Genomic DNA, 24,346 nt, shown 5'->3' on the forward strand with positions numbered 1-24,346 from the left:
CTGTGTGCCCAGTGTTAATTTTTTATTCTCTAGATGTTTTTTATGATGAAAACATTGTTTCTGGGAGTAAAATTTATGCTACCTCCTATATGTTTGAAAAGCACTAAGAGTTTCGTGGGTCCTGGAGAGTCTTTCAACAGATTTTTCCAGCTGAAGGACAATTGATAGTTGATTTTTGTGACTACACAATGGAGGCACATTGCTAATGGTAGTATAGGTTGATCAAACATTTGTCTGTAGAATAAAAAAAAGTTATAACTAATTATACTCAAATTTTTTACAGAGATTTCAAATGTTTACATCCCTCACCCCCAATTAAACTTGATGAGCTTTCTTTTCTTGTTTTCCAGGTTGGGTAAATAATCTAGTTGGTGGCTATAAAAATGAAGCAAAGGGATTTGCATTTTTTATAGTTAATGTTGAACTTACAGATGAAGGACTTGGTATGCTATATTTTATATTGGTTACATTGATGCACATACATCACTTTGGAAATTTGAAGTATGCTTTCTTAAATATTTTACTTAATTTTTTTAAAATTAATTTTGCTTTTTAATTGATATATAAAAATATGCACATTTTACATCATATGACAAATACTAAGCAGGCTGGAATTCAAACGTACGGTAGCATAACTGTTTTGGTGGTATCAGCTTTTCATTATCACTACTGCTTACTTTGGAGGCTTGTGGCATGTACCATGCTTTGGTTTCTAGAGTAGGATTTTTGTTACCTTCTCTTTAATCCATTCATGATACTAATGGTCTGCAAATGTGAAATTAAATGAAGTTTTTAATTTAAATTTTTTCTTTTTCATTTTAAAATATTTATTTAAATATTTATACTAGTAACCTTAAAGATTTTTATATTATTATTATTATTACATGACACCTCCAGGGAGTCCAAAGGCCCATCGAGGGAAGGTACCTACGCTACAACTCTCCGTCTCCACCATTTTCACAGACAATCACAAACATCCATGTCCATGGCAGGATTTGAACCCATAGCCTTTTGGCTGGAGAGCAGTTACACTAATCACTTGGCCAGCCAGGTCTTTTATTTATTTATTTTTTTATATTTATTTATGCTATCTGTGGAAGGTTTCACATTTGCAGACCATTGGTATCGTGGGTGGATTAAGGAGTGGGATTCTTGTAACATTCTTCTTAATCCACCCATGATACCAAAGTTACCAAGCATGGTACTTTATCTAAGTACCATGCTGGGTTTACTAAGTCATATCTAGTCTCTAAAAGTAAAGCAGTAGTGATATCACACAGAGTAATGAAAATCTTATACTACCAAAACAGCTATGCCACGTTGGATTTGAATTCCAGCCTTCTTAGTATTTGTCATATTATGTAAAATATGTGTTCATTTTAAAAATTTTACGGAATTTACAACCGTGTTAAAAAACTTTTTTATTATCCCGACGTTTTGATCTTCACATCAAGATCATCAGCTGGAGCATACATAAGTATACAGAACAAGCTGAATTACATCATTAACTGTAAGCTAGAGAAACAATGATTTGATCACATGTTATTCTACTGGCGTGACCTCTGGTGAAAAAAAATAATAATAATAAATAAAAAAAGAAAAATAAAATAAAATAAAAATTTTTACATCAAGCTAAATTCTATTTTTACAATGACAGGAATAAACATTCTTTTAGATGGTTTTCTTTCAGAAACAATTGGTGTCCTATTTTTAGTATTACAATTCTTATTTTTGATTTACAGTACTGGATTTTTCTACAGTCCTGTTTATAGTTGTTCTTGGTATAAACAGGACTGTAGAAAAATCCAGTATTGTAAATCAAAAATAAGAATTGTAATACTAAAAATAGGACACCAATTGTTTCTGAAAGAATGTTTATTCCTGTCATTGTAAAAATAGAATTTAGCTTGATGTAAAAATTTTTATTTTATTTTATTTTTATTTATTTATTTTATTTTTATTTGTTTATTTTTTATTTTTTTTCACCAGAGGTCACGCCAGTAGAATAACATGTGATCAAATCATTGTTTCTCTAGCTTACAGTTAATGATGTAACTCAGCTTGTTCTGTATACTTATGTATGCTCCAGATGATGATCTTGATGTGAAGATAGAAACGTCGGGATAATAAAAAAGTTTTTTAACACGGTTGTAAATTCCATAAAATTTTTAAAATGAATGCTGATCACCCTAAAAGAAAGGATTAAAATATGTGTATATTTTTATATATCAGTTCCACTTTAATACTACTAGGTGCATTTTAACCTTTAATTTTAAAAATGATGTCATTTATCAAAAGTAGTATTGACACTTTCAAAATTATCATAGAGATACTTTTGGATATGGAGCTAGCATAGCACATGGAAGTAGCTGTGCTGCACATAGCATATACAGGGTGTTCGGGATAAATTTGACAGTTTCGTAAGGAAAAAGAAAATCTTCTTTGTATCTATTAAATTTAATGAATTGACCAAAAAACATTACAGGCAGAGTTAATTACAATACTATCAACAAGATTTACTCAAAATAACCACCATTAGCATCGATGACAGCTTCAATTCTGCTTCGGAACCTCGAACAAGCTGATGCTACAGTCTCCCTGGGAAGGGCCGCAAAAACTGTTTTAATTTTATCCATTAACTGGGCTTTTGTATTACTGGAAGTGCGATTGGTGTCTTTTTCAACTGCGCCCCATACAAAATAATCCATGGGGTTAAGGTCTGGGGAGTTTGGAGGCCAAACATTTGGACTGGTGAAGTCGTAGAAATTTTCAGACAACCATTTTTGACTTTTCCCAGAGGTGTGGCAAGGGGCCGAATCCTGCTGCCATACATACGGCCTACCATTGGCTACCCTTGTTATCCAGGGCTTGACTACAGTTAGCAACTCCACGAACAAAGCCCGAATTCCAATGCCAGGGTTCTTCAACACCTGTTCCTGCAGATTTGCGAGGAATTCTGCTGTACGAACGCAATCAGATCGTCTGCTAGGGATCTTTCTTCTTGCTACATCCTCGTAGTCACCATTGCAAGTCTCTAGTTCATTCCTGATTGTTTTTACTGTATTCAGGGAGCATTGGGCAGCAGTCGTAATATCCTTATTTTGATGGCGGGCACGAATCATCATGATACAAGTTATTCTCTTCCATGATTCAGGTGGGTTCCAGCTATCCATCCTTTCTGACATCTTGTATATGAATGAAGAAGGGTCCAAACTTTTAAATGAAGAGAAGTGTGTGTTAATACATGTAACTTACGGAAAAATATAATTAATTATAAATATGTCAAATTTATCCCGAACACCCTGTAGATAAGTATTTTTATTTTAGTAAATATTAGTAATTTTCTTCTTTAGTTTGCTGAGGTTGTTTACTCCAAGAACCAACTTCTTCCATTCTTTTCTGTCTTGTCCTCTTCCAGTATAGTCCAGGATTCTCATTTGAGCTGTCTTTTGGGTATTATCATCTCACTGATGCCATAGTCTTCCTCTAAGTTGCTTTCCTCGGGCCTCATCTTGAATGCTTGTTTAACCATTCTTTCCATGTGCCCAAGCCATCTCAATTTGCAAACTCTGATTTCATCAGATAGAGGTGGGGGATTGGTAGTTCATAATGTGATCTCCCATTAACCTGTTGTGCTATCTGTTACAAGCATCCAAAGACTTTTCAAAGGATTTTATTTTCAAAGATCTTCATGTTGGTCTATTATGCTCCAGCCTTCTGTTCGATATAAAACATGTCTAATGATTTTCTTTTTTTTTTTCTATTTTAACTTTGCTTGACAGAATTCTGAAAGTTAGTAAATGATGGAGTGAATGATAAGATCTAACTGGAGTCATGTCTTCTACCTTTTGTTTCTATACTGTTATTCAAAGTAAAATTAAGAAAACAAGAAAAATTAAAAAATCTAGTGAGCATATGTCATTTGCTTTTCCTAATATGTGTGAATTCCCTCTCTCCCCTCCACACAAAAAATAAAACAACTAAAATTTGGCTCCCCCTATTAAAAAGAATTGGAATTTTGGTAGGCACAGTAAAACAGTAAAACTTGGAATTTTGAGACTTTAATGGTGCTGTTAAGTTCATTGGTGGTATAAAGTGTCATTTAAACTTACTGCATTTCAGTTTCAGAATCTGTTATTATTCATTATATTATTCATTTTAATCTGACTACTGCTTCTATTGATATCTATCCAAAAGGATATACTTTTTCAAACTTTAGTGATTTCTTTTTGGCTTATTTAGCTGAAGTTTTGATTTTCCCCGTCTCACTCAAAAAAGTCAAATAATAAAGCATACTCAACAGAATGCATTATATATATATATATATATATATATATATACAGGTAAGCCTCGTATAACGTGGATGTTAGGTTCCATAAGAAATGCCGCGTTATATAAATCGCGTTATACAAGACTTGGATCACATAGAAAAAGTAGGGTTAGGTTCCGAAAAAAATTTTTATTTTATTTTTTAAATTATATAAACAACAATGACATATCCAACAAAAGCAGTGTTTTTATTTAATTCAGGTAATTCACGTAAGTTAAGAAAACATAAACTATGAGACAAATACGTAGTATAAAATTATAAAAATTACAAATTGTACATAAATTTCATTGCACATAAATGTTTTAGACACAATAAAATAAAGCGCATATTTTAATCGTCATCACTGTTGGTGTCGAGGCTAGCTGGTGAACGGACGTGCTATCGGAGAGCTCCTGAGAGATTTGTGTTTTGTTGATTTATTGATGTTTTGGATTCAATTTAATGGACTTAAGTGTGTAATTTTGGTATATTATTGGAGCTTTATTAGCGTGGTTAGTGTACTAAAGTGTTTTATAACATAATCTATGTCGGGAAGTCGCCGCTAGATGAATTCGTAATGTGTAGTGTTCGTGCAAGCTACAGATAAGATAAGTATCATTTTCAGTTATCGATACAAATTACTTAATATTGTGTAGTTTTGTTTTGTTTGCCTTGCGTATTTTAGTGCGTCTATTTTTGGTATGTTATAACGTATAATTTGACAAAACACGTTGCAAATAAGTATGGCACCTGTGCGAAGGAAAATGGCGGCCAGTAATGAAGGTTCGCCATCATTATCAAAGAACGGTAGCATAAAAGAAATGAATCAGTGTACTAGCTGTGAAATGTACGCTTTGCGGAGTGCGGTCGGAGTGTGGTTAGATGATAATAAAGGATTGAATGTGTGTAGAAAATGTAGGGAGAATGAGGAATTGAAGTGTATTTCGGATCGTGAGTGTGATATTTTTGTCAACCTTCAGAATGAAGGAAATGGGGATATGACAAGAAACGGCAAGGTTGTACATGAAAATTGTGAGAGCGTGAATGTAGAAAGTGTGAATGATAGTATAAATGGTTTCTCAGAGAACAAAAAAGATGAGATAGATGCATTGAGTGAGATCGCGTTGTTGAATAGTGCGATAGAAAGAGCAAAACAGCAGCTAGAGTGCATGAACAAAAGTAGACTGAATGAACCAACCAATGATAAAAGGTATGACAGGAAAAATAGACGTATGAATGTGAACATGAACAAAATGAAGGATAGAGTGCTGTATGGAGACTCGTTAGTATGAGGTGTGTTAGTAGAGGATTTGACAAAATCGTACCAACCTGGTGCGACCATAAAGGACTTAACTGAGTCTATTAGAGAGCAAAAGGAAAGGGTGAAAGAAATGATTGTTGTGGCAGGTACGAATGATTTGAAAGGAGATAAAATGGAAATGATAGAAGACCTGAATGAATTGTTTGAGGTAGCAAAAGAAAAGAGTGAGAGAGTTAGAATGATTAGTCTTTTGCCATGGTATGACAGTGAAATGTTTAAAAGGAGGGCTATAATTGCGAATGACTTTATGCGTGGGTTATGTATGACGAGTGGTGTGGAATTTGCGGATGTGTGGAGTGAGTTTGATGGGCGAAAGGATCTATATAAGATGGATGGCTTGCATTTGAATGGTTACGATGTAAGAAGACTTGAGAAAGTGTTGCTGAATGTAGTGGGTGTGCAAATTCAGGGAAACTGGATTTGTTAAGGCGGAGGAGTAGAGATACAGTCCTTATGGAGGCAGTTGAATGTAAGAATGAATATAATATGCCAGAGCAAATAAGGACAACAAATCTGAGTGGGATAGTTAATATAAGGCATCAAGGTAGGGTTGGGGCTAATGGGGGTCTTAAATTCATGTACACTAATACTAGGAGTATTAGGAACAAGAAGGAAGAGTTTTTGGCCATGGTTGGCACTTCCAGACCACAGGTTATAGGTATTAGTGAAACATGGCTGACTGTAGATGATATAACTAGTGGGATTGAATGTGATGGGTATAGTGTGTTCAGGAATGACAGAGAGAATAAAATGGGGGAGGAGTATTGTTGATGATAGCTGATGAGCTCCAGCCAAGGAGAATAGAAGTTGAATTGCAGGATACAGAAAAGAGCACATTTGAGGCCATTTGGTGTGAGATTGTGGCTAGCAGAACTAAATATACAATTGGGTACTGCTATACACCAGGTGATGGAAAAGATGGTGGTGACAGTATGCACAAGCAAATAGAAGAAATGAGTGGAAGGAGGGTGATTATTATGGGAGATTTCAACTATGGTCGCATTGATTGGAGTGAGGAGAGGACACACGGGAGGAAGGAACTGGATTTTATGCGGTTATTAAGGGATAACTATCTGCGACAGCATGTAATGGAAAATACTAGAGGTCAGAGAGTGCTTGACCTGGTAATTACATCTGAGGATTTGGCTGTAACAAATATGACCACATTGCCACCAATCGGTGAGAGTAATCATAGGGTCTTGACTTGGGAGGTGGCTAAAGGTGTAGAATTTTCAATTAAGACAGGGTACATGTGGAATTATCGGGCTGGAAAGTATGACAAGCTTAGGAGTTTGATTGGTTCAGTGCCATGGCATGTACAACTGCAAGGACTAGAAGTTGATAGTGCATGGGAGGTAGTTAAGAAGTGCTTGCATGAAGCAATGGCTGACTGTATACCTAGAGTCCGAATAATAAATCAAGTTGGGGTTAAATGGATGAATAACACCATTAAGCTTGAGTTGCAAAAAAAGAAACAACTATGGAGGGAATTTAAGGAGAAGGGTGACCGGCAGGCACATGAACGGTATAAAGTGCAGGCCAGAAGGGTGACGAGTGTGGTAAGAAAAGCAAAAAAAGATTACTAAAGAACATTAGCCATGCAGGCTAAAGAGAATCCTGAACAGTTTTTTAGATATGTAGCAAGTAAAAGGAAAAATGTACATGGCAGATTGATTTTAAAGAATGCCGATGGTAGGGAGGTAACTGAATCAGTTGAGATAGTTGAGTTACTGAGTGAGCACTTTGCAAAAGTATATCATCCAGGTGGTGACATTGCAGAAACGAATAAACCAGTAGATTATACAGGAATTGTGGTTAATGAAGTGGAGGTGAGTATTGCATAACCTCAATGTCAATACATCTGTGGGATTGGATGGTATACCAGCTCGTGTTGTACGAGAAGCAGCTAAAGAATTGTCAGTACCCTTGACCATTTTGTTTAATTTGAGTCTCGGGTCTGGGTTAATCCCGAGCGGGTGGAAAGAGGGGAAAATAGTTCCACTGCATAAAGGTGGTTCCAAGACTGCTGTTGTAAATTACCGACCGATTAGCATATCAGGAATCATTGTCAAGGTCTTAGAGAAATTAGTCAAGAAAAGAATACAGGATTGGATAGATGAAAATGGGATATTGTATGGGGGACAACATGGTTTTGTGAAGGGTAGATCATGCCTCAGTAACTTGCTCACGTTTTATAACACAGTGACGGCTGAACTGAATAGGGGTAATGGGTTTACAGTGATACTACTGGACCTTGCCAAGGCCTTTGATAGGATACCACATGGAACCCTAATCAGTAAACTGGAGCAGATGGGTATAGATATAGGGTTGGTGAGATGGATAAGAGGTTGGTTGAAGGAGAGATATCAAAGAGTGGTTTATTCAGGAGTGGAGTCTAAAAGACGTCTTGTGACTAGTGGAGTGCCACAGGGCTCTGTTCTTGGACCACTGCTTTTCAATTTGTTCATCAATGATATTGGAATGGATCTGAGAGGAAGTGTTCACTTGTTTGCTGATGATGCAAAGTTGGGTAGAGCAATTGTGAGTGCACAGGATGCCAAAATTTTACAGGATGATTTGGATAGTTTGGAGGACTGGGCTAGGAAAAATGGATGTCAATTTAATGTGGCAAAGTGTAAGGTTATGCACTTTGGGGTGAAAAGAATAGCAGCAGTATATCGCATTGGTGGAACCATACTCCAGGAGATTGATGAGGCCAGGGATTTGGGAGTGTTGGTGGATAGGAAGTTGAAGTTTAGGGGGCACATTGCAAAAGTAACTAAAACAGCTCACCAAATCACTTGGCTTCTGAAAAATACTTTAACATGCAGAGACGAACAAGTTGTTGTTCCTCTGTATCGAGCCTTGATAAGACCCCATCTGGACTTCTGTGCCCAGCTATGGGCACCAGGGTTTCTTCGTGATGGGGAGGAAGTGGAGAGGGTCCAGAGACGAGTGACCAAGATGATAGCAGGTCTGTGGAATGAACCTTATGAGAATAGGTTGAAGATTTGTGGGTTGCAGAAATTGGACGATAGGCGAAGGAGGGGTGATATGATTGAGACATTCAAATTACTGAAGGGTTTTTATAAGATTGATCCAGAAGATATTTTTGAAAATATGACTGGTGGTGGGAGGACTAAGGGCCATGAATGGAAGCTGGTCAAGAGCGTGGTTGACAAGGGTGTTAGAGCCAGGTTCTTTACTTGGAGAGTGGTAAATGAGTGGAATAAGCTTCCAGAGTCTGTTGTGGGTGCTACGACCGTAAATGAGTTCAAGGCAAGGTATGATAGATACTGTGTGAATGTTGAATAGTTGTTCTTGACATGATGTTAGGGCCTCCCTCGATGAGTCTGTCGACTCCTTGGAGTTTCCCGGAACAACAATAATAATAAAAAAATAACATTTCATAGATGTTCTTTAAGTGGCCGGAGGTCGTCACCACTTGAAATCTCTTGGATATAATTTGTATAATTCTCATATGTATGTAATTCACCAGAAAATAAACTGCTCAGCTTGAGATTAACACACTTATGATTTTAAATGCGCTTTCCTGGCAGAAAACGACAATTTTCAACAATAAACACTTTATACAGTAAACTTTAGATGGCAAACCTATGGCACCCATGCCAGAGGTGGCACGTCTGAGAATTTTGCTGGCATGTTAACGATTTACAGGTGATATCCTTTTATACTCTTATAAATTATTAAAGTTTTTTTTTAATTGTTACAATACATACAAGCTGAATTTTGTTTTACACAAGACAGCAGCTATAAACACGTGCATATGGTGCGGTATTAACAAAAGATCGCACGACCCAAAGACAAAAGCAACCAACAAGTGTTGAGTTGAAATGCTAATTCTCTTGTTGGATCCTACTTCGTCTTAATCTGTACCTTGGATCCGACATGTTATTTACTACGATGTTCTTAACCTAAAAATAGTTGCTAGTTGGTTTCTAATTCAAATATAGAGAAAATTTATATTTAAAGACTGCGCCACTCTATATCTGAATTAGTTCAAGAATTGAAGAAAAATCAACCCTCAACTATTTCTCCTTAATATATATACTGGCCGAGTATATTTGACTTACTTAATTTACCCGCTTTGGTTCGAATATTTTATGAATGGTGCAGGGCAAAATACAACTTTTGATTAACAAAAACAAACATTTAATATAAGCTATATAACACATACATAAATTCTACTTCTAATTTAAACAATAAAAACAAGTCAAACATTAAGCCAAGTCAATCACATTAGTTCAACCTTCCAAGCCTTCACATACACTTTCTCAGCTTCTGAGTTACAAAGTTCCTACACATATATAAATATAATAGAACTTCCTATCTAATCAGTTTTCACACACTTCTCAGTCATGCTATAAGTTCAAAATATCGCAGGCACTAATAGTTGAAAATATCTCTCTAACAATTCTTAACTTCAACTCTCAATCACGAAGAGTTTCCACAGTTGAGGTTAGGTTAAGCGTAGCGTAATTAACACTCAATTCTTCAAGCATTGAAATAATACACTAAGATAGTCCTTACCGGAAATAGTTCCTAGTACATCAAATACGTCGTGAGCAAACTTTTAAATTATTTTTATTTCACTTAAGAACACATCTACAAGACTTATCCACAGTTATAATTAAAACACTATCAATCGCACTTCAGAAATCCAGACATCGACTGCAGGGTACTTCAACTATCCTTGTTACCACTCATAAACTAATTAAAACACTGTGCGGTTCTCCTTAGGGAAAATCGGAAATAAGCTGCAATTCTAGACCAACTGGGTTTATTCAGAATTCTTCCTTGAACGTCCAGCTTTTTATATTATCCGATTACAGCATCAATTTCCCTTTTATTATTACTGCTGGCTTCACTTTCAGCTAACTATAAAATTCACTTCGTCCTTGCTCACTTATAAAAATTATCCACTTAACTCCTACCCTTAAGAACCTTTTATTTACTTCTACATCTTTATTTTATCACCCTGCTTCCTTTTACTTCCAAGTTTTCTGTCCCAACTCTCTCTTGTTACCTCTTATATTTTTTTATTATTCTTTTTCCAGCCCTCGCTCTGTTCCACTCGCGCTCGTTTATTTCACGCGTTTCCATGACAACAAATAAACGTAAACATTTTCGCTAATGGTACATAAGGTTATACCACTACATTCAGTTATTACATAACGTTAAACTTTCACAAACAAGAATAAATAGAATATTTGCATTTCAATAAATGCGTAGTTAAATTACAAATACAAGTTCTTATAATATTGACATAACAATAAATAAAATAGCTTAATAATATTTAATACAGAATCTTATTACTATTAACACATATCTTTGATTAAACAATTAAATATTAGATATAATTAAGGTAATTACATGATATCAAATTATAATTTAAGTTATTTACATTAAATAATATTTACATATGTAGCCTTTGTGATGGAAGATCATGTTGGATTCTGAAGCAAATAATAATTACTCTAATATCTACATAATCAGAATCCAACACTCTTCAATCGAATTCCATAACAACATTCACTATTACTTTTAACGCATTCACAACAGGGTGTCATTTATCGTTCCGATGGAACTTCTCTTTCCTGACTGGCTGAACTCACGCAAATGTTTCATCCCTTGGTTGAATTTTATGGCTTCTTGTTTGCGTTTGAGGTGGCAGGCGAACTCAAACATTCATTATATGGCATATTTCAATTCTTGGTAGTCTTTTATTTTAAGTTAGCCTTTGTGATCTGTCATAATGACATCAAGAATTTCAAATGCAATAAAACAAACACTTATTTCATAATTGAAAAATTGGATAATAGTTTTTAGTTAGATACTGTGTTTCAGTGCAACATAAGGTTTTGTTTAAGTCTATACAGCATGGTTTCTGTGAGAGGGGACATGTGATTTTTTACTTAGTTCTGTTTTTATTCCATCTAATTGCACTATTTGTTGAGAATGACACAGACTGCAAATGCCTCTGTACAGTACCTTATTCAGTGATGCAATAAAACTAAATTCGATACTTATAACTACTTGCGTGATACGGGCAGACACAAATTTAACAAAGATAAAATTTGATTTTTAAGTCCTGCGGTGAAAAATATGAAAAAATAAATAAAGGGTTACTAGAAATTGTAGGCTGCGTTATATTGAAACCGCGTTCAACAAGGGATGCTACAATTTGTAGACCGCGTTATATCGAATGTATAAGTACCGCATTATCCGAAGGTTACCTGTGTGTGTGTGTGTGTATATATATATATATATATATATATATATATATAACATTTAGCAGAATGCATTTAAATACAAAAAATCTCCCTTGTTTTCTCAAAGAGTTGCAATTGCAACATTCCAATGAGAATTTGGCATCTCCTAGATACAGCTGAAATTGTCCTGCTCATAATTTTTATTTAATTATTAAGGTGTAATGTGCAGTGTCAGTGAACTGGGAAATCATAAGCTCAGCCAGTTAAGCATGTAGTTGACAAATGCACTTTTCCGAGAACGTTTTATTACAAATTCTCAGGATTTTCTTCTTCTTCCATCCTTACACTGTGAGATGGCTAGAGATTGCTGACTCCTGAAGAATAGATGTGAAGGGCATGTGGCAGTGAGGGAAAAAAAAATGTAGCATTTAATGAAGGCAACATCTTTGGCTTGCAGCACTTTCTATGACTAAGAAAGTGCCAGAGAAAGTTGACCGTAATTCACAGCTCTTGGTGCTCATCAGGATGCAGTCTTTTGTTGTGTCGTATTGGATTTGAGTATAATATAGTATAATATCTGAGTAGGCTGATTACAGCTTTTTGTTCCATTTTCATTTGAGGTTTTCAAAGTTAACATCATTGTCGTCTTTTAATACTTATGTTAGTACTTCCTTTGTATGGAATCCCCCCCCACAATCACATTCTCTCTCTCTCTCTCTGTTTCTTCTCTCATCTCCTCTCCCACCCTTAATTGTTTCTAATTTTTTAAATTCTTATTCTCTCTCTCTCTCTCTCTCTCTCTAACCCCCCCCCCCTCCCCATTTGTTTTCTTTCTCTTTTTTTCTCTGTACCTTCCAATTACAGCTTTAAATATAGCATTTTCAGCAAAACTTGCATATTCATTTTTCCTCTATGAATTATATCATCTTAATTCACAGTCTCAGTTATAATTCACTAAATTATTTCTTTTCCCAGATAAAGTGAATTTTTTTTAAAAAAATTCAATTAACATAAAGATTTAGTTTCATATGCGAATTTGTGATATTCAACATTTAACTTGAAAATTCAAAAATTCATTTTAGTTATTTAAATTAAGGGGATATTAAATCCCACATTGTTTTAAAACCGAATAAGAAACTCAAAAATTGGAATCGGAGAGTTTCATGCCGAAAGTTTCATTTCAGTATTTTTATATTATTTTATGTATTCTTTTTATGTAAATATTCTCAGCCATGAAAGGTTATTAATCTATGGTGTATTATTACATTGGGTTAGATAATATGAAACTCTGCTTTAGAGACCAACCATAGAACTTTTTCAAGCCACTATAAACCTCAAATAAGCTCTGCTTATTTGAGGTCTGAACCTAGATGATGAAATACACCTAGCATCTAAATACATTCACAAACATGCTGATTCAAATCCATTACTGAAGAACAAAAGTATTATCCATTTAGGTAACAAGGTCAACTAAATAAAGTTAAATTATACAAATGTTTGAAAAGCTTAAATGTTAGGCAGAATACTGCAGCTGCTGATGTTCTCTCTCTTTCATCCGGCCCGTCTGTTGCATTTGTCTGCTTGGGAGTACTAGTTAGAAAGCATAATAACTCTCCAGCCAACAGGTTATGGGTTTGAATCCAATTACAGGCATGGATATTTTGTGAGTAGTAGTACTTGGTTGATGAATTTAATCACCGTCATCACCACTGAGCTTATTGGAGGCCTGAAATGAATGAAAAATTGTTATATGTTTGTTGTTTCAGAGACTTCTGCAGGTTAGGAACATGTTGAGAGTTAATATCTGGTATATTTAAATTGTTCAGTATAGTATCTTTGTGGATACTATGTTGGATGAGTTAAATTTTAATCTCTGCTGGTTTTGGCGTGCTTATTAAATCTTGAACCTTTTATTTTCCAGACTAGCAATCTGGAAAGTAGAAGTTCAAGAATGCTGACAAGAGAAATTGCAATGAATGCACTTTCTGACTGTCCGACATAGAAAATTTAAAAATGAGCAGCTGATCTTGTATGGTCCTAGTTTTTTTGAGTGGTGAATAGGGATGAATGAAATTCGAGATCTTGTTTACCAGGGAGAAATCCACTTATTTCCTTTTGGTCCAGAGATGTTTTGTCTTGTACATGACACATAATAGTATGAAAGAGTGCTATATCACCCTATATTCTTGTCTCTTTTTTGTTTATCTGTTTGTCTAGAGTATTTTTTTAGTTCTCTGACATATTTTGATTATAACAATTTTGTAGAAGGATAAGACAATGTCTTTGAGTTCTTGGCTTCTTTTCTCTGTACTGCATTGAAATACCTTGTTTACAATGTAGAATTTTTTTAAGATACTTTTTACTTTTTTTTTTTTTTTTTTTGCATGTGGATGAAGGTAGGACATTGTGTTGAGTTATCTTTCCCGTGTGCATTGGTTTTCTGAAGGAATAGTCAAGTTTATTTTGTTCACAGACTTCTAAAAGTGTATTAAAAAAAAGGCAGAGATCTGTACTTTTCTAATGTAATAGTGAACTTGATGTGGGGATGAATGCAGTTAAGATGAAGTTCTGTACATGTTTTGCTGAGCCCATCCATATGATGAACACATCTACAAATAGCAGTCAAACTTTGTCATAGTTCATAGTTCTCCAAGGCCTGTTTTTTTTTAGATGATTGCATAAACAGGGGTTGGGCAAAAGTGGAATTAGCGATGAGTAATTATATTGGAATTGAAAGCATATGTTGTTAATTCAGTATTTAAATAACATCAGTGTCCAGAACAGATGTTCATGTAATAGTTCTGTGGTTTCTATTCAAGGCACATTGGTGGATAGATTGATATCCAGGCTTGCTACTTGGTTAAAGAGTTCTGTTATGATATTCTCATGTTTTTCCCAATGAAATGCATAGTGTTTTTTTAACTAGGTATCTGGTTTGCTATAAATGAGGGTTATCAGTTTAAAGATATTTACAGAGATGAATGAATACATTACATCCATGGGCAGGTGCATACATCATGCTTGTGTATCTTTCAAGCTCTGTAAATTCTGTAAACTAGCAGATGTCTGGAATCAGGATGGATTTTGGTATCTTCAGGCTAGTTTACTAGATCTTTAAGTAAACAAATTGTTGGTTGTGTGGATATGCCAGGTCGGGTCATAATAAGTTCTGCATTTTTCCATTACATGTATATGCGTCCATGACTGCTGCAGCATTATTCACTGCAGTAATGAAAAGGAATTAAAGTATTCCTTTATTTATTTATTTAGAGAATGGTTGTTCTTTTTACTTTTATTGAGACATATGACAGACCCTTCTTGTCATTTATTTTTTTATTACATTTATTATTTGCTTTTATACACTGACTTATTCATCTTACACATTTTATTTTTTTGTAAGCCAAATAATGTGGAATTAGCGATGAGTAATTATATTGGAATTGAAAGCATATGTTGTTAATTCAGTATTTAAATAACATCAGTGTCCAGAACAGATGTTCATGTAATAGTTCTGTGGTTTCTATTCAAGGCACATTGGTGGATAGATTGATATCCAGGCTTGCTACTTGGTTAAAGAGTTCTGTTATGATATTCTCATGTTTTTCCCAATGAAATGCATAGTGTTTTTTTAACTAGGTATCTGGTTTGCTATAAATGAGGGTTATCAGTTTAAAGATATTTACAGAGATGAATGAATACATTACATCCATGGGCAGGTGCATACATCATGCTTGTGTATCTTTCAAGCTCTGTAAATTCTGTAAACTAGCAGATGTCTGGAATCAGGATGGATTTTGGTATCTTCAGGCTAGTTTACTAGATCTTTAAGTAAACAAATTGTTGGTTGTGTGGATATGCCAGGTCGGGTCATAATAAGTTCTGCATTTTTCCATTACATGTATATGCGTCCATGACTGCTGCAGCATTATTCACTGCAGTAATGAAAAGGAATTAAAGTATTCCTTTATTTATTTATTTAGAGAATGGTTGTTCTTTTTACTTTTATTGAGACATATGACAGACCCTTCTTGTCATTTATTTTTTTATTACATTTATTATTTGCTTTTATACACTGACTTATTCATCTTACACATTTTATTTTTTTGTAAGCCAAATAACTCAAGAATAAAAACGGTGTGCCAGTTTTATTAATATCAGTTCAACAACTCGGTTTCAAAAAAGAATAATTTACCTTGTCTCTTTTTTTTTTTCTTTTACGAAGCTTATTTGAATTTTGTATCAAAATATATGTGCTATTCATTTAAAATAGAAAAAAAAAGATGTACTATAAAAATAAAAAATCTTTAGCACTAGAATAGTGTTAATGAGGTTTTAGCATACAGCTTCATGTTGCTTCAGACCTCTTCCTTTATGCAACATGCTATTATGGGATGATGAATATTGCAGCATATCCTGTGACTTCCCTGAGAAAGGTATGGCAGCAGATGTATATTCTAAACTTAACAGACAGCTTCTATTCTCAGCATTTGAAGAATAGCATATATATGTGTAGTCTTGTAACATATAATGATGGTTAGATACTAAAAAAGTAGTATATGGAGGAATAGAATCTAGGAGAAAGCAGATGACTAGTGGTGTGATGCAAAGCTCTATGCTTGGACCACTGTTTAATTTGTATATGAATAGTATAAGAAATGCAGCCTTATGTGCCAGTAGGTACAGAAAGCATTGATGATGATGAATATAGGAAATGATTTCAAGGGAGATGTTTGGTTGTTTGCTGATGATGCAGAATTGGTGGGTAGAGTAATACTTATCAGGATGATATTAGACACCTTGCTGGATGACTTAAATAAACTGACTGTAGACACAGAAGATAATGGGTATCAATAAAATGTATAAAGTTGAGCATTTTGTTATTCCAAAATGCATAATGTTGATGAAATTCAGGATTTGGGGATCGTAGTAGACAGAGCTGAAGTCTAGAGGGTATATATTGTTGAGATTGTCAGGATAGTTTATAGGATTACCGAAAATCATCCCTCTAATGATAGATTGAGAGTTTGTGGATTGCGTAGGTTAGTTGGTGGTGTGTGTGTGGGGGGTGGGATATAACAGAAACATTTTAAGTTGCTGAAAGACTTTGAGGATTGCAGAGGAAATATATTTCAGCACTTGGTTTAGTAGGTAATAGAACAAGAGGTCATACCTGGAAATTGAAGAATGAGAGTATAGTTGGTAAGAGTGTGAGGACTGGATTTTTTTTTATTTATTTTTTGCTTGGAGATGGTAAATGAATAGAATGGATTGTCAGAGTCCGTTTTGAGTGTTTTGCCCATCAGTGAGTTAAAGGTGAGATAGAATAATACCTATTCTATGTGGGACAGTTTGGGTCTCCCACAATGAGTTCTTTGGACCTCGTGGAGGTGCGAAAACCTGATAAGAAATTGATTTGGAAGAAAATTATTCATAAACTAATAGTAATAATTTGAACTTAATTATGTAATACTATCATTTTGTTCTGTACATCCAATGAGGATATTTGATGATGATGATGCCTAAAGGTTAGTATATTGTTTAAATGTGCTGGTCATTTTTTAATTATGTATTTAATCTTTAATTATAACAAATTATTTCTATTAAAGAAATATGTATAAACATTAACAAGTAGTGTGATTAACATAAATGTTTTTAAATTCCTGCAGGGCACATTGAAGATATAATCACTCTGCTCTTCCAGTATCTTAATATGCTTAAAAAAGAAGGCCCTCAGGAATGGGTTTTTCAAGAATGTAAAGATTTAGCAGCTATGATATTTCGATTTAAAGACAAAGAAAGACCACATGTGTATTCCTCAGCTTTGTCCAGAATGCTGCATGTATGCATAATAATTACTTTCTGAATTATTTAAGTTTAACAACCATATAGGCCATGATGTGTTTACATGTACACCAAACCTTGAATGTCAAGCATCCATCGAAATTGAAACGTTCAGATACCATTGAAATAACATGAATACAAATTATAAAATGCTTGATATATTTTATCTGTATGTCTGCTTAGGTGGGTTAATTATATTTTTTTTATTTGTAACTTATAATATATGGATCCTAAGAACACTTATTAAATGTTTATGAAGTGAGATGGATTTGCAAACAAAACTTGTATTAATCAAAGAGGTACTTGTACAAAATCCAGTTTCTTTTTGTTATTTCCGACAATTGTGATTTTAGGACTATAACTTATAATCAACTGTGAAGGCCTAACTAGGGCTTTAAGTCTAACATTCTGCATTCATTTTTTAACGATGACTGGTTAGTGGTGAGAATTGTTTGATTACTGAATGTACAAAGAAAGACTAATATTTTAGAAGTTTATCTGATCAAATGCTATTTTGTTTTCCAATACTTGAATACCATTTTGATGGTAAAAGATGACAAAAAATGGGCTTTCTAGGGGTTATCTGGTTAAACAGAGGTACATCATTCATCATTGACACCAATGGAACTGATAGCAGGCACCAACCATTTACGAACCATGATTAAAGAAGCTGAGCTAACAGATGAATATCAATAAATACTATACCATGTTGACATGGTTGTTTTCCTAAATGTCGTTATTAGGTGATATATAGAAAAAGGGAAAGAAGAGATTGCTATATTGTTTGATAATTAATATGAAGATAAACATGTTGAGTTTAAGTCAGTTACAGTGCAGTGCACTTCTCAGAAAATGGAATGTTAGCCACTGCTTGTGGCTGCGATTAAGGAACCGAAGAGGGAATGAATGAATGGAACTGAAGAATTTCTATGTTATTAGGAAGGATAGTCAAGATAATGAAAAAGGAGACTTTTTTAGAATAAATGAATCCTCTTAACACCTCTTATTCCCCCCCCCCCCACACACACACAAAAAAAAGCAGTGCTTGTTTAACCCTAACTAACTTAAATCAGGTTGCAGCTAGTGAACCAAGGCTTTTGAGAGAGAGATGCCACTTCTGCCATCTCACAGTCCTAAATTCTAATGCCCATTTTATTATCTATAATAGTGCAACTTCTGTGGTTGATTTTTTGAGATGTGAGTTTAAAAAAAAAATGAAGTGTATGGAAGAAAAATTCAATAAGCTGAGATGCTTTGCTTTTGGCACTTAAAGAAATTCTGTAAGTAGTATTCTAAAAGTAGCAGCATATAAATTTTTTAACAGACTTTGTCCACCACTTTTTAATAAAACTTCCATTTTATTCCTTAATTGATTCTAATTTTATCATCATCATCATCAATTTCTTGATATGCATCCCCAACGGGTGTTCAGGTTATTATGACAACACTGCATGATTAAGTTTACATTATTATTAATCTCTTATCAACAATTTCCCTCCAAATCAATCCATTACTTATGAGCACTCCAATATTGTCATATCTAACACTTCCTGCTTCTAAGACACTTCTGTCCGTATCAATCCACGTAGACCTTGGTCTCCGTGGCACTTCTGTCCCAATCAATCCACGTAGACCTTGGTCTTCCTGTGGGTGGTCTCTTTCCTGCTATCTTGGCATTAAAAAACTGTTTTGCTAACCTTTCCTCACCCATTCTATTTAAATGGCCATACCACCTTAATTAGCTCTTCTCACACATTCTTGAATGCTAATAATGTCAAGTTCCTTTCTAATACCTTCATTTTTAATATGATTTAACCTCCATCTTCACTAAAAAGTATGCCTAAATAGTTGAAATATTTTAATTGTTCTGATCTCCATTCAGAATGCAGTTGAAGTTTTCTATGTTCCTGCCTATTTTCATAGTTTTGGTCTTTTTATTGCTGATTTTCATGCCAAATTTGTTACAGCTGTTATTCAATTTAGTTAGTGAATCCTGGAGACTTACACAAGATATGTTTAGGAGTACATCAATCTGCATTAGGTAACGAACTAATTTTGACATCTCCAATTCTAATATCAGGCTTGATTCCACTTTCTTTCAAAGTAATCCATATAGATGATAAATAAGGGTGGATATAATGTGCATCCTTGTCTTAGCTCTGAGTTTACATTAAACAACCTTCCTGTATTTCCTTGAATTCTAACTGCTGACAGATAACTTAAATATGACTATGTATTGCTCTGTATAAGGTTCCATTCACCCCATATAGTTATAGTATTTTGAAATGCTTTTCCTCTGGGCATCTCATCGTATGCCTTTTCCGGATCTACTGAACTTTAGTGCAGATCCTCGTTATATTCCGATGATTTTTCAACTATTTGTCTTAAAGTGAAAATCTGATCTTGACATCCTCTATTTGGCCTGAAGCTAGCTTGTTCTTCTCCAAGTTTCTTTTCCACAATCTTTCTCAGCCTCTTTTCAAGTATGCTTGCATAAATATTACCTGGATGCTTAGCACAGAGTATTCCTCTGTAATTCTCACATTCAGTTTTATTCTCTTTTTTATAGAAGAGCTATGAGAGCTCTACTCCAATCATTGGGAATTTGACCTTCTCAGGCCCTCTGAATTATGCAGTGTAGCCACTGCAAAACCTTTATATCTTCATACTTAAGCATCATCTACTGCAGCTACTTTTCCATGTTTCAAGTTTTTGATGTCTTTTTCTACCTCAAGTATTGATGTGTACTCCTTTTTGCATTCCTTTTAAAAATTTTCTAGTACAGTTTTATCAATGCTTGGTTCGTTTAACAGTCTTTCAAAGTAATCACTCCAGACATCTAGGATATCCTTAGGTTCAGTTTTCATGTCACCATTATCATCTTTGATTCCTTTTACAGTACTCTTTCCTTCATTTTTAAGCTTCTTCAATAGTCTCCAGAACATTTTTCCACCTTCTTCATATTTATTTTCTATATTCTTACTAAAGTCTTCTCATGACTTTTGTTTAGCTACTTTTACACAGCTTAGCTCCCTTACATTTTTTTCTGTTTTATTTTAGGCCATCTGTAGACTTATTTGCTAGAAACTTTTAGTATGCTGACTGCTTCTCTAAATTCTTGTATTCACCATGGGGTTTCTATTTTTCTATCCTTGCAGACAATTTCACGACTTACTTCCTAGCTAAATCAATCAATATCTTCTTCAGAGTTTTCCATTGAGACTTCAAGGTTTGGTTCTATTTTTCAATTTGTATATAGTCAAGTCTACAATTTACTTGTAGAAGTTGCTCAACTTTAATTTTTTTAAAAACTTTCTTAAATACTGTTCTTTTCAATATGATATCCATTTTTATCCTGCTTAGTACTAAGTAATTGTCACTTCCAATTTCTAATTCTCTGTACACTCTTGTATCCTGATCAAGCATGAAGATATCACTAACAACAATGATATAGTCAATGAGGCTTTTCTTATTTCTTGTGTCTTCTCTCCATGTGAATGTGTGTATATCTTATGTTGAAACAAGGTGTTTGTAATGACTAGTCCATGTCCTGAGCAGAAGTCCAGTAAATACCATTATTATTAGCTTTGTCCATTTCTCCAAATTTTCCCAAAATGTTCCAATATGCCTGGTGGGATTCATTTCCTACTCTGCTATTCAGATCTCCAACAAGGAACACATTTTCCATTTTCTTTATATCAGCTGCCTGTTCTAATGAATCAAAAAATTCCTCCACCTCTTCCTTGGAAGAACCCTCTGTGGGGCCATAGGCACAAATAAGTTTTGTCTGTGTCCCCCATTTTAAAGTTTGTCCACATAATCCTACTTGAAACTGCCTTCCAATCAAGAAGTATATCTTCATGTTTAGTGTTGAATATTATTGCTACTCCTTCCTTTTCTTGATCATTATTGCCTGAAAATAACATTCTATACTTATTATTTAGTAAGATCTCACCTGTTGTTGTTGTCTTCTTTGTCTCAGTAATGCCAATTATTATGTCTACTTGGTACTTTTCCAATTCTTCAAGTTCTATTTACTTTCCATTAATACTTCTTATATTGATGGTGCCTATCTTCACTTCTTCTGATGTTGGTTTATTCTTTTTTCTAGACGTTTAGTTGGAGCTTGTTCCAGTAGCTAACTTTTCACTTTTGCCCTTGTTCCCTGAAGTAAACAGCAGAGCTCTTTTTTAACCAGGCTATTCCCCAGATTCCATGAAATCACATCATGTTGTACCATCATATGCATTTGTGATTAAACCCAATAGAGAATACAATTTGGTTAGCTAAATCCCAAATTGCCTGGAGCATAACAGACCAAGGTGCAAAAGCATTGCAGATCTTCGAAAATAAAATCCTCAGAAAAATCTATAGTCTAAGAAATAACACAAAACAGGTGAATGGAGAAGACATAACCAAGAACTATATGAACTCTATAGATCCCCACTTCTAATTGATGAGATTCGAACAAGAATGGGTGAAGAGAGAATGGCTAACAAGCATTCAAGATGAAGCCTGATGGAAAGCGATCCAGAGGTAGACTGCAGATGCATTGTATGAATAATATCAAAAAAGACTTAAATGAGATGGGAATGAGAAAGCTCAAGACAGAAAGGAATGGAAAAAGTTGGTGCAGGCAGTTGAGAACCTTAGAGGTTCATGTAGCTAAAGAAAAAGAAGTCCCAAATTGCTATCCCATCATCATTCGTTCACCACCGAGTAGATACCTACTAACAGCACGTGAAACATGAAGGTGAGGATTGGATATTAGGTCAAAAGGCTCCACATTCACGAAAGGCGATGTGAAGGTTTCCTCCCAGTTATTCGGGTTTGATCCTTAAGCATCCCATTTTAATTTTAAAGAATTAAAAAAAAATAAAAAGAAGAAGTAAAATTGTAATTGGATCCATTAAATCAATTGAAATTAAATAAGGAATTGTTAAAATTCTGATTTTAACAGATATCCATAATATCCACCCATTTTTCTTTTCATTCTGTGCTATCTGCTTCTTGCTTTTATTTGTTGATGTTCTCATTGTATATCACACGATGTCATATGGATTGTGTTGGTCACATGCAGTTTCTTCATTCCTGTGTTTACCCAAATCACTCTGTCTTTGTGTTAGAAGTAAATAATTTCTTATGAATTCAGAAAAAAAACCCTAATTTTTGATTTCTGTTCCACCCAATAATAAAGTATTTATTTTTGGTTTTGGAATCACTCTGTTACAAAGCCAGCAAAAGTGAGCACTAGTGAATTACTTATTTTAATTCTCAGCCACTTTAGTAATGTCAGGATACCACAATATATATATATATATATATATATATATATATATATATATATATTACATTAAATTATATTTTATTGTATAAATAAGATATAATTAAGTACAGTAGTGTGAATTTTATTTAAAATATACATTCAAGAAACACACAATATCATTGATAGTGTTCTAATCCTTGTTTTGCAAGTATTACAATACGTTGCAAAGAATTCTTATTTGCAACGTATAATAAATAGCAGGTTTCATGCAAGTGTGTAGACTTATATGCTTGTACAGGAATATTCACAGAGAAGAAGATTGAAGAGTGCCATAGTTATATTTGGCCCATAAAATCTGATAAATGTTAATTAGTACAGTCTGAAGCCAAAACTAGTCAGAGCATTCTTTTGTGGTTGTAAATAAACATATTTATAGAAGTAATTTCAGACTTGAAAGTTTATTAGTGTATTCAGAAGTACTTATGCACTTTGGTAGACAGTATGTTTGCAGCTTCCTCACTTCCCATTGTCCTTGTTCTACTCAAGATCATAAAAAAATTAAAAAAACTCACAAAGAACAAAAAAAAAGGGAAAAAATCCATTAAAAAATCTCAAATATTATTCTGCTTTATCAACATTCCCAGTCTTCACAGTAATATAGATGATGTTTGCCATCCATCTCCTAACAGAACCTCACCTGGTGACAATCCTCAACAACCCCATCTTCCCAAACTGCAACTTACACAGTTCGTTCTGCTACAAGGGAAGCATTTGTGCATGCATCGGAATGGACATCCCATGTCATACAATACAACACTTTGCAAATCCCCGCTCCCTCCCCTAATTTGCTTAAGCTTAAAAGTTTCCTACCAGACTGTGAGATTCATTTGCTGTCTATATCAATTTCTAAATTCCAATAACCAATTTAATCACTTTGACTGTTTTACTCCAAATATCAATTTTCTGCACTCTGAGACTGGCTTCCCTTCTCTAGTTCTGCTATTCTAGCTGGCAGGAATGCCAAGGTATCATGCCAACACTTACATTCTTCCAGCACTTTCATCTCTTCTTAACGACCTCCCATTCCAAATACACTATTGATATCTGTTCTCCTCTTGTTAACTCAGAAAACAACTTCAATCCATGTTTTCTTCATTGTGGAACAACTTTCATCTAACAGTTCTCACTTTTGTGTTCTTTGGCATCACAAGGGTGCCAAGTGGAATAATCTTCATGTCTTCCACTTCCTTTCTGTTGTCTGACTATTGATTCTATTTTCCTCATCCAGACATTTTAGATCTAATGACAAATGATCCTCACTAGAATAAAGACCCTCATTCCACCCAAAATTCTCAACCACTATTCAAACCTTTATT

The 24,346-nt window shown here is 34.4% G+C and overlaps 1 protein-coding gene across 1 annotated transcript in view; it reads left to right on the forward strand.

The window, feature by feature from the left end:
* Ide (Insulin degrading metalloproteinase) overlaps nt 1–24,346 on the forward strand; it is a 599,910-nt gene that overhangs the window by 240,193 nt on the left and 335,371 nt on the right. The window contains exons 11-12 of the mRNA XM_090392302.1: nt 351–443; nt 17,530–17,702. Of these exons, the coding sequence (XP_090248428.1) occupies nt 351–443; nt 17,530–17,702 (266 nt within the window). The remainder of the gene's footprint in view (nt 1–350; nt 444–17,529; nt 17,703–24,346) is intronic.

This window comes from Typopeltis vanoorti, chromosome 5, assembly GCF_054136105.1.
Source record: "Typopeltis vanoorti isolate ZY-2024b chromosome 5, IOZ_Tvanoo_1.0, whole genome shotgun sequence".
Taxonomy (NCBI): domain Eukaryota; kingdom Metazoa; phylum Arthropoda; class Arachnida; order Uropygi; family Thelyphonidae; genus Typopeltis; species Typopeltis vanoorti.